The 12,175-nt window shown below is 42.9% G+C and overlaps 1 protein-coding gene across 12 annotated transcripts in view; it reads right to left on the bottom strand.

Annotated features, from left to right (window-relative positions):
- Window positions 1-9,343: 9,343 nt before the first annotated feature.
- The window catches only part of LOC137425382 (uncharacterized), a 47,220-nt gene continuing 44,388 nt past the window's right edge, over window positions 9,344-12,175 (bottom strand). For 11 of the 12 annotated variants that reach the window (XM_078769387.1, XM_078769391.1, XM_078769389.1 and 8 more), the window contains one exon: window positions 9,344-10,439. In XM_078769387.1, coding sequence (XP_078625513.1) covers window positions 10,434-10,439 — 6 coding nt within the window. In that variant the 3' untranslated portion in view covers window positions 9,344-10,433. The remainder of the gene's footprint in view (window positions 10,440-12,175) is intronic. The other variant, XM_078769390.1, reaches the window with a different exon arrangement.

The raw sequence follows: 12,175 nt of genomic DNA, 5'->3' as shown, positions 1-12,175 counted from the left end.
CCTAACCCATGCCTGCACTCACCACGCAATCAACTCTGCCTGCATCCTCAACACTGCCTGCACCTGCTGCCCACTCAACATTGCCTGCACTCACTGGTTTTACCCGAAGAAAGCAATTTTGAAATCGAGAGATGGAGTTCATTGTAAATGTTTATGAACATAAGTCACATCAAAAGTACTGCTTCCTTAAAACCAAGAGTTGTTGTGGAATTTGATGTGAAATCCAGTGCAACGTTTTCCCAGTGTAGCTGCTTACCACATCATATTCTCTTTTAAGTAACTTGGACTTGTTTTCACATCGATCACCACTGGGGTTTGTTCAACATTCTGCTTTGATAAAAGACCACAGGCGCTCTCGTTTTGATTGACAATGGTGATGAATCGCTGTTGTAATTAAAGTCAAACTGTTATGTACTTCATGATGGTGTCGTCTTATTAAGTTATAAGGATACACCCGATAATAAACATTGGTGCCAGAGGAAGCCATTCGGCCAATCACGTGTGTGCTACATCAACCCTGATAACAGATACTATCACCCATCCACACAGTTACCTACAAGTCCTGCCAATATCCCTGTCCCATTCTATGTCCTTGAATGAGGAATCGACATGTTTAATAGTTTCCTCACCCACAAAAACAGTCTCCCAGACCTCATTTCTAGCTATCTCTATTGCAGCACACTCACCACTGCCTGCACTGGCAACAGCCCACCACTGCCTGCACTCGCTGCACCCTCAATATATCCTTGTACCTGCCTCTGCTCTAATATACCAGCAGAGTACCCACCCTCTGGGTGGGTCGAGTTTGTGCATTACTTGCTGAAAAAAGTATAGTCGGTGTTTTGAAGAAGACGATAGATGTTTGCGTGTTGTGTGCCTAAAAGGTTCTCGATGTAAAAGTCTAAAGGGTCTTGGAGGTCACGACCCACCGTTTAAGAAACAATGGTCTGAGGAGATGAAAGGGTCTAATCACTCAAGCATGTAAAATGGTCTCAAAAGGTCTAAAGCTCTGAATGGTCAAGGGTTGAAGCTTTCCAACATGTCTGAAAGGTGTAAGGGGTCTAAAGGGAGTCAAGGGACTTACAGGGTGTAAAGATCAAAAGGGTCTGTGGGGTCTATGGGGTATAAAAGATCTAAAGGGTGAAGGGGTCCAAAGGTTTCAAAAGGGTCTTCAAGGTAAAATAAGTATTAGGGTTCTTAAGGCTATTGGTGGTTTTAGGGTGTCTTAAGGGTAATGAAGGTCTTAAGGGTGTTGGGGGTCTTGGGGGATTTTAGAGGATATTAGGGGATCTTAAGGGTATTGGAGTCTTTTGGGATCTTAGGGGGCTTCAAAAGTATTAAGGTTCCAGAGAGTCTATCGGATCTAAAGGTAGAGAGAGGTCAAAGGCTTCCAAAATATGTAAATGGTTCACGGCTTCTGAAGGTTCTTCAAAGGTGTAAGGGATCTCAGCAGTCTAACGGGTCGAAATGTTTTAAAGGTACGTTCCAATAGTACGGAATTAATAGACGTATGTGTAGTCAGGGTGCAGCTGATGTTCAAACAGTACGTAATTACCCTGCGCTCGCGAAGCAAATACAGGGTTAAGCATTCGGGTGTGTGCATGCATACGTGTCCGCATTTTAAAAATTCATTTTCTCAGCAACCGTTGGTCCGATTGGCACTAAATTTTACCAAAGGAGTATTCATATTTATGACGTCATAGGTCACATCACCGAAAAACGTTGCACCTCTATATCTCCAAAACCACTCCATGGAAAAAATTGAAACACGGCTCATTGTAAAAACTCCGTATGGGGAATAGGTGTTGATAACGATGACGTCATTGGTGCCATAATTATGACGTCAAGATTCGACAGGGACAACGCTTAGTCTGATCAGTTTGAAATTTATTGAGCATGATCTATGCAACAATGATATTAGAGGATATATATTGATGATATCATTGCTCACGTGGTCTGGCAGCCATATTGAATCAAAGAAAAAAAACCTTCAAGAACAGAACAGTTGGCTCGCTCCAAGTTGACTGCGCAGGGTAAGTATTCTATGAATACCATCTAGTTAAGAGACATATCGAGGCTTCACAGATGGATGAACAGACAAAGTTTTTTTGTTTGTTTTTTATTCATATATAAGATATACATATACAGTATATACCAGCAGAGTACCCATCCCCTAAGTTGGTCAAGTTTGTGCTTTACTTGCTGAAAAAAAGTATAGTTTGTGTTTTGCAAGAAAACGATAGATGTTTGTGTGGTGTGCGCCCAAAAAGGTTCTAGATGGCCTAAACTCTAAAGGGGGACGACTGACTTTCCCACAAATGTCCCCTGTTCTTCCTCTGCTCCAATTGATTCATCTGATCATATGTTTGTGAAAGTCAACGTTTTTTTTTTGTTTTTTTTTGTAGACTGAATCGAGGCTCGTGAAAGAGCTAACATTTATTTCACAAACAAATCAACCAGACAAACAAGATATATAAAAAGAGGGAGCGGAAGACAAGATGGGGAGAGAAGGGGAAGCACACAAACATAACATTTGAGAGCAGGGAGATGTGTGGGAGGGAGAGGGCTTGGGGGGAGGAGGCGTGGGAAGGGGGGGGTGGGGGGGGGGGGGGGAAGTATAAAACACAAGGACACCAAGGACTTCCAGGACAGAAGTTGGTATTTCAAAAAAGTGGATTTGGGGTGAAATTAGCGGGGGTAGACAAGATCAAGGTTTTGGATGGGGGAAGATAAGAGATGGTGGTGAACAGCTGTTTTAAAGACCTGGAGGGTGGAGTGGGATTGAAGAGAGTGGGAGAGTTTGTTCTTGAGGCGGGAGAAAAGAGGAGTGAAGATGAGCAGAGAGTCTTGATTTTGGCAGTTTAACCGTAAGAGGGTTGCAGGCAGATCTTGTGCGACCTGTAGGAATATTTGGGGGACAGAGCCCAGAGAGAGCTGGGGGGGAAAGGCCAGAGAGGAGTCGGTAGAAGACGGAAAGACCACCAACCTGCCTGCGGTGAGTGAGTGAAAGGCCCTTGGAGTTAGCTTCATCGCGGGAGATTCCAATGATTCTGAACGCTTTGGTTTCAACAGCGTGAAGACGAGCTAGGTGTGAGGCAGGAGCACATTTCTGAACGCTGCTGCTCTTTCACATTTTGGTTATTCTCAAAGAGCTGCCTCAATGGCGGCAAGTCTGACATTTCACTCAAGCAGATTGGCAGGGACTGCAAGCAGCCATCTCTCTTTAGGACTGGTCTCCCATATCTACTGCTCCTGATATTAACTCAGCCTGGGAATTCTTCCACAGAATCCTGCCCTCCCTCATGCACAGATTCATCCCATCTGGTCTGCAATTATCCTACCCTTCTTTTTTCCAACCAATGGTGCAATTAATCCTGTGGTGAGGCAGTTGCGCTGAAACAACTTGCCTTCTCTTCCTGGAAGGCAAATCAGACAGGAGGCGAACTCAGTGCACTCCAAAACGTCCATAACAAGTGTGTGTCCTCTCTCAGGAGAGCCAGAAAACAACATCTGTCAAACCTCAAAAACGAAATTTCAAACTTGCTCCCAACGCTAAAACATGGTGGTGCCTTGTTCAGTCTGCCTCTACAGTGTGCTCCGCTTCCACTCTTCATTCTCTTCAAATGGCACCATGGCCGACTCAGCTTGTGAGAAGGCCAAATGCTTCAATTCTGTGCTTACTTCCAAATCTTGTGTCCCCAACCCCTCACTCTCAGTACCCATCCTTCTCTGTTGTAACCATTTGCTTCTGGGCTCTGTCTTTTGCATCTTAAAAGGTGGAGAAGGTTCTTTCAACCCTTGACTCTGTAACTGGACCGGATGGCGTCAGCTCACGTGTGCTGAAAACCCGCGCTGCTGCTCTTTCACATCCTCTCTCTGACCTTTTCACCCTGTCATTTGCGCTAGGTAATCTTCCATCTGCTTGGAAATCCATCACCATCAATGCAGTACATAAAAGGTGCAAAAACTGATCCCCTCAACTACAGACCTATCAACTTACTTCCAATAATCAGCAAGATCGTTGAATCTGTCATTGCAGTTGACACAAAATCCTTCCTTTTCTCCAACAATCTCATCTCTGCTCATCAGTTTGGACTCAGACCTAGTTATTCCACCTTGGACATGCTGCTTCTACTCACCAAATAAGGGATAGAGGCCCTCAATGAGATCAGATCAGGGCCGTCTCTCTTGACATATCTGGTGCTTTTGATACAGTCTGGCATCTTGCCTTACTCTCCAAACTCTCTGCCCATGGCATCCAAGGCCACCAACTCCACACATGGCTTAATAACTTCCTCTACTCTCGTAGCCAACGTGTGACTTTCAACTGAATTTGTTCATCTCTCCCTGTCAAGGCTGGAGTACCCCAAGTTAGTGTTCTGGGTCCAGTCCTGTTCCTGATATTCATCAACGATATCTCTGACTCTCTGCAAAATCCTCGATCTATTTGCTGATGACTCCACCCACTGCTATGACATCCATCATTATTCAGACAGGTGCAGGCCACAGCCTCTTCCCTCTCTTCAAACCTTGAAAAAAAATCACAAGCTGCTCAAACACTTGGAATATGTCATTCAATTCTGACAATTCTCACACTCTCGCTATCTCTCTCCAAAAGGACCATCTCGGTTGAGCAAATGTACATTCTTAACAATTCTCTTTAGAAAGTTCAGTCATTCAAACTCCTGGGTCTCACTATCTGCCATAATCTTTCTTGGGCAAACCATATTTCAAAGCCAGCCGCCCACTGGGTATCCTTCGTCATGCAAAGTCCTTCCTTGTCACACCTGAACACCTACAAGACCTTCATCCGCAGCTTGATGGAGTTCTGCTCTCCCTTTTGGGCTGGTTCCTATGCGGCACTTCTTGCTCAGCTTGATGTCGTCGAAACCAAGGCCTTTAAGATAAGTGGAATATCCCGCAATGAAGTTGAGTTTATGGGCCTACCACTTCACCATCGCAGACAGATCGGTGGTCACTGTGTCTTCTACCGTCTCCTTTCCGGTCTTGCGTCGTCTTCTCTTTCTGTGCTTTGATCCCACCAAGGTTTCTGCATGGCTCACACCATCCACCATCAACCCCCTTCTGGTGAAACGACCTAAATCCAGGATCACTGCTAGCCTCCACTCAATTATTCCTCCACTCATTTATTATTCTTTTTCCCCACCTGTGGAATCAACTTCCACATCTCCTCAATCTCATTCTTCCATCCAGGTCTTCAATACAGCTGTTCACCACCATCTCAGATTGTCCCCAATCCAAAACCATGATCTTTTCTACCCTCGTTAACCCCACCCAAATCACTCCTTACAATTTTCCAGTTTTCCCTCATTCGACCTTCTGTGTTTATCCTGTCCACCCCGTGCATACATGTTTTGCGTCTTGTTTTTGCCCGTTCCACTCTGATCCGTTCAGTGTACGAGCTCTTCAACGAGCCTCGATTAAGTATTTTAAAAGGTACATTCTAATAGTGGTTGAGGTTTAAGGGGTCGAAGGGGTCTAATCTCTCAAGCATGTAAAATGGGTCCAAAAAAGTCTAAAGATCTAAATGGTCAAAGGTCCAAGCAGTCGAACATGGCTGAAAGGTGTAAAGGGTATATACTGTGTCAAGGTCTAAGGGGGTCTAAAGGGACTTAAGGGATGTAAGGATCTTAAATGTAAAAGGGTGTCTTAAGGATCTTGATGGTCTTAAGGGATTTCAAGGGTCTTAAGGGTATATAAATGTTATCAAGGGGTCTAAAGGATGTAAATGTCTAATGGTGTCTAAAGGGTTTTCACAGGTCTACGGGGTCTCAGCAGTGTAAAGGGTCGATAGGTTTAAAAGGTACGTTCCAATTAATACGCAATTAATTGACGACCATGTAGTCAGGGTGTAACTTACCTTCAAAACAGTATGTAATCAGGAGATATATACCGTACCGAGGCTTCACGGCCTCATCTCTAATCTTAACCGTGTTTTTCGTTTTTTAAACATTATATATATATAAATAAATAAATATAAAAACGGCATTCTCTCTCTCTGGCTTTCAGTCTTTGTTCCTTATGCAAAGCCACATCTTTTAAGTTGCAAACTCCAAAGTCTAGGTACAAATACAGCCTTGTGTGTGGGGGAGAGGGGGAGGGGGAGTAACATAGGCTATATGGCCGGGAGTGGGGGGGGAGGCGGGGAGGGCGCACACATTCTCTGTGTCATTTGTACCGTGTAGCGCCACATGGTGGTGGCATAGGGTATTACAATTTCCATTTTTTAAGTGGGCACACCTGAGGTTGAAGCACTCTTCACACAGGTAAATTTGTCCTCCTTCCCTTCTCCTCTTCCCCCCACTCCCCCCCCCCCCCCCCGTTAAATGGAGGGGCCTGTCAAAGCCCCCCACCCCCAAAAAGATGTATATACAGTATATTTTCCCCCCTCCCTGTGTGTGTATATATATATATATATATATATATATATATATATATATATATATATATATATATATATATATACAGACTTGGCATTTAATATGGAATATCTTTTTTTTCTTGACTTGGGTTTACTTTCTGAACTCAGTATATCAATCTTATGAGTTTCTTTTACCCTTCGGTGATGTCTTTGTTGAAAGAACCATGTCACTGATCGTCTTTTGCAGCAAGAAGTCAATAACAGGATTATATCACAGGTGGCGTGACAAAATGTAAGGACAGGTACATTCGACGATTGGCTTCACAATCAGGTATATAAGGGTTGTTGCGTTCTGTATTAGTGGAAAACAACTGCTGCACGTCTACAAAAGTTATTGCCGCTTCCTCTGGAGATGATCCGTCAACTTGACAATGCTGTTTGTCATGGAGTGGTGGCTTTACGAAATTCTGGCATGAAACAGTGTGCTATTGCTCGGCAGTATGGCATCACTCAAGGTCAGGTGTCAAAGATCCTGAAACGAAATGCTCAGAGGGGTGTCCCTACTCCAATACCGAGGCCAGGACGTCCACGCAGAACCAGAAGGAGAGATGATCGCCAGCTGCACCGGTTAGTCTGCAATGGCCGTACCAAGTCAGCTAATCAGCTTAGGGCTGAGTGGCAGCAACTGACAAATGTGCCTGTATCCAGAAGGCTAGTCAACCAACGACTGGTTCAAGCAGGCTATCGTGCCAGGCATCCCCTGAGAAAGCCACGCCTGACCAGACAACACAGCTAGCGCCGATTGCAGTGGGCCAGAGAGCACCGTCAATGGCAGCCAGGACACTGGAATCACGTGACCTTCAGTGACGAGTCTAGATTTCTGGTCTATCATCAAGATGGCCACGTCCGAGTGCGCAGACAAGTGCATGAAGTTCACAACGAAGATTGTATAGTGCCAAGAGTCCAAGCTGGAGGTGGTGGGGTGGCCGTTTGAGCTGCTTTTCATGCAGGGGGCAAAACTGACCTGGTTGTTCTGAATGGAAACCTGAACCAGTTCAAGTACAGGGTCATTCTGGAAGAAACATTGCTTCCATTTGCTCATGCAGCCTTTCGAGGAAACTTTGTCTTCCAAGATGACAATGCACGGCCTCATCGTGCTCGCATGATCCAACACTTTCTTGCTGACCGTGGTGTAGAGCATATGGAGTGGCCTGCCATGTCCCCGGATATGAATCCGATCGAGAACTTGTGGGCAGAATTAACGCGTTAAATCGACAACTTGGACCAGCAGCCGACCTCTGTGCGTGAATTGCAGCAGGCTATTGTCACTGCATGGCAAGCGATTCCTGTCCAAACCTTGGCAAATCTCGTGAACAGCATGCCCCAACGTGTACGTGCTCTCCTGAATGCTCGTGGGGGTTACACGAAGTACTGAACTGTAATTTTACTGTCCGTAATCCCAGTCGTAATTTAACTTTTGTTTTTGTTAAAAAAAATTTTGGCTAATGTGCAAAATAAAGAGATACTTCTGGAAAACGTACAGAAGTTTAACACAGTACTGTCCGTGAATTGAGTTCGATATCAGTTTCCATCACCTTCAAGGATCAATTTATTTGCTTCGAAATGTCAAATGTGGTTTTTGTTTCTTTTAAAGGTCACATTAACAAAATCTAGAATAATTTCAACATAATTCCAATGAACTTTTGGTTCTAAGTCATCTTGAAAAGTAAGTTCAGCCCCACAAAAAAAATATTCCATATTAAATGGCAAGTCTGTATATAAATAATTGTAACCTTTGTGGTTCTAAATACATTAATGACCAAATTTGTCCAGGTCTTTTTGGAACACCCTGTATACAGATAAAGCCCTGACTCCTCCAGCTGCTCCTCTTAGCAGAGTCTAGTAAGGCCCGGTATCAATCTAGTAGCCCTGCGCTGAACCTCTGTGGTAGCTATGACCTCCTGGGCTGTGGTGACCAAAACTGCACACAATATTCTAACTGTGATGACCCCACTAAATTCCTATATAGTGTTAAAATACCTCTTTTGATTTATAATGTATCCCCCGACAAAAATACAACCTAAAACCCCGTTAGGTTTGCCGATATCTGCTGCCTATGATGCAAGTGTTTGTCAAACTTTCGTTTGCTGATAAGGATGAAGACACTGCAATGTCAGCAGATGATTACCAGTCTCTGTGAGTAATTAGAACCAACACATGTACTTTTTACTTATCTGATAACTTGTAATCCATCTTTGTTCTTCAGAGCCTTTCCAGCACAAACGGTTGAACTTATAAAGTCGAGTTTGTTATTCATGGACAAACCTTGTTTCATGTTTCAATGATTAGTAAATTGTAATTCACGTGACGAATGCATTCATTTCGCACTTGTGGGCACATGTCGGTGTAAAAGGAGGATTGTATTAAAAACATGACAGGATGGTCCTCCCCTGATGCAGTAGCTGCTGGTCCCTCACCAAAAGGCGGGAAACAAACGAGGTTTCTATTTCACTTTTAACAAAAAAATGTGAGCACCGTGGTGTTGATAGTGGCACAATAACCTAGAGGTGTGCACACTCACCTGAGCTGTCGAGCTGGGTTTGAATTTGTCATCCTGGCATCTCGCAGGCAGGTAAGTTATCGATGCGTCTTGGACGTTAAGTCGGATGACCACTGGCAGTAGATGTTGCGGACGTTAAACTGTGTGTTCCAACTGCTACCATTAATTGTTGGACATTCAAGTTCGAACAGTGTTCTTTGCAAAGAGTAGTAGGTGAGTTATTACCCACACCCTTAAAAAAACATCATATCACCTTCAGTCAAATGTCAGGCCTTGCAACCGGTTCACCAAAGACTCAAGCCAAAAACGGCCCACCACCCTCCCAACCACCTCACTGCGTGGTGGGACTAGCAGATGGAGGACCTTTAAAGAAGAAGAAATGAAACATACAGCAAACAATAAAACGTTAAATAAAACGCTTTATTAACAGCCTCTTCACAAAACAAATGCAAATAAGTGAGCACTTGTCTCTTTGCACCGTTTTGAAAACGCAAATAAGTGTTTAAATGTTTGATGGTAAAAAAAAGAAGGAAAGTTCACAGGTTTAAAAAAAAAAGTTTGCAGCGATGAAAGCAAAGACAGCCGGTAATGTTTTTAAAATTACAAAAGCAAGTATACTATCACAACAATTCCTTTCCTCACCTCACGCCTCTTAAACCCTCGTGTGTCTTTCAACATCACCTTTTTAGTTGTCCAGCCGAGAGTTCTCAACAACCTGATCAATTTTGATGAAAATATCAACGAGCGATCTCACCTGCGTTCACTGTAAGGACAACCGTTTTAAGGGACAATCCCCACTTTATGGCCATTTCATTCCATAATTCTCAAATTCCACTTCCAAGATGGCTTTGATATCGAGTTAAAAAAAAAAAAACTCCTTCAATCAAGTATACAACGCAAAGAAATGAGGTATGAATGGTGTGGGTTTTTTTTGGCCTCCAAGGCGAGTGAAATTGTAGATCCAATCAGAACATAATTATCACAGACTATTTACACCATAGTCTTGTCTACACCGAATGAACACCATGATATTAAAATTAACACGTCAGCATTAGCCGAACGAGGGACTCGCGTTAAAGCTTGCTTTTGTTGATCTTTAGTTTCATACAAGGCCCTCCATAAATAAAATTAGAGAGGACGCCCTGCATGCCGGTGCGCTTATATCAAATAAATCTACTGCACATGCAGGTACTCAAATATCCAAAAATAAAATGATGCGTCGACAAACTCTTCCGGATTATCGGTAGCTTGTGATGAGCCCGTCATTCGACAGGTGACTTGAGGTGTTGCTTTAGACGGACTCGCATATTCTGAACTTCAGAGCCAGTGATACTGATCAAATGGACGAAGAATCAACTTCTCCGATTTCAAAGGATGGTCAGCGAGACATTGGTGCAAATGCAATACCCCTTCAACAATAACACAATGTATTGCAACAATATGACTGAGGTATTCTGTTTCTTCTCTTGTTATTTGCACTTGCAGTCAACTTCACATCTGCAAATAAGCCACAGTGTTACCTTAGAAAAGGAAACTGGGAGCAAGTGAATACTGAAAAATAATACATACAGTGGCCTGCAAAAGTATTCAACCCCAACCAATAATTCCACATTTAGATAAATTACGAATTATGAAGAAACAATTTTTCCAAATGAACTTTTTATTCATAACTGAAGAGATCAAAGTAAACACTATTATAGTTGAAGGAGGTTACAAGTCAGGAATACCTGCAAAAAACATTTACAAAAACAAAATTCACTGATTGCAAAAGTATTCAACCCCTTAGGTCAGTATTTGGTGGATTAACCTTTTGCAGCAATGACTGCTTTGAGCCTTTTTTGGTAGGCCTCTACCAGTTTTGCACAGTGAGATGGTGAAATATTTGCCCATTCTTCATGTGAAAATTGTTCTAGTTCTGCCAAGTTTGATGGAGATCGTTGATGGACTGCAATCTTCAAGTGTCGCCATCAATGTTCAATTGGGTTCAAGTCAGGACTTTGACTGGGCCACTCAAGAACATTTATTTTCTTCTTATTCAGCCACTCCAGTGTGGCTTTAGCGTTGTGCTTCGGATCATTGTCCTGTTGAAATCTGAATCTCCTACCCAGTTTCAGATTATTGGCTGATTCAAGTAAGGTTTTCATCTAGGATTCTCCTGTACTTTGCACTGCTCATTGTCCCTTCTATCCTGACAAGTTTGCCCATCCCTGCTGATGAAAAGCAGCCCTGTAACATGATGCTGCCACCACCATGCTTGACAGTAGGGATGGTGTTGACTGGGTGATGTGCAGTGTTAGGTTTGTGCCAGATGTAACGCTTTGAATTATGTAGACCAAAAAGTTATATTTTTGTCTCGTCTGACCACAAAACGTTTCTCCACATGCCTGCGGTATCATTAAGATGCTTTTCCGCAAACTCCATATGAGCTTTTAGATGCGTATTTTCAGTAATGGCTTCTTTCTTGCCACCTATCCATAGAGGCCAGCTTTGTGAAGGGAACAGGATATTGTTGATTGATGAACACTGACCCCCACCTTGAACATAGAGCCTCACAGATCTTTCAACGTCCTTTTTGGATTTACAGTGATATCCCGAACCAGTTTCTTGCTTGCCTCGCTGCTGAGTTTGGATAGGTGACCTGATCTAGGTCGAGTCTGGGTGATATGAAACGTCTTCCACTTCGTAATGATTGATTTTATCGTACTCAAAGGGAAAATGAGTAACTTTGAAATCTCCTTATAACCCTCTCCTGAACGGTGCTTCTCCACCACTTTATGTCTGACTTCTTCGGAAAGCTTCTTGATCTTCATGTTTGCCTTGTTGGTTGACAAAGTGAGTTGCACCTTAAAACTCCTTAGATAAGTGGGGAAGCTTAATTTTTTAAGTTAAACCACTGAGTACATACATATAGGTTTAACCTACTACACTTATATCGTAACCTTTCAAACAAATAATTTGCTCCTGAAGTGATTTCGTGTTAATTAGGCAAAGGGTTTGAATACTTAAGCAACTGAGAATCATCTGATTTTCTCTGTTAATCTAACTTGTTCACATTTCATCTGCATTTTTTATCTTTAGCATTTTGGAGTAGTTTGTGAAAACGCTCTATGTTAAGTTTGATTTGAAAGCATCATGAAATAAGCTCAGGTGGCAACAAAATGTGAAAACTTTGAAGGGGGATGAATACTATTTCAGGCCACTGTCCATAAAAAAACAAAACTTTCCTATGGTGT

This window comes from Myxine glutinosa, unplaced genomic scaffold (genome assembly GCF_964187855.1).
Source record: "Myxine glutinosa unplaced genomic scaffold, kmMyxGlut1.1 SCAFFOLD_2330, whole genome shotgun sequence".
In the NCBI taxonomy this organism is placed as follows: domain Eukaryota; kingdom Metazoa; phylum Chordata; class Myxini; order Myxiniformes; family Myxinidae; genus Myxine; species Myxine glutinosa.
The sequence above is the reverse complement of the archived record's forward strand: the minus strand, read 5'-3'. Positions and strand labels throughout refer to the sequence as shown.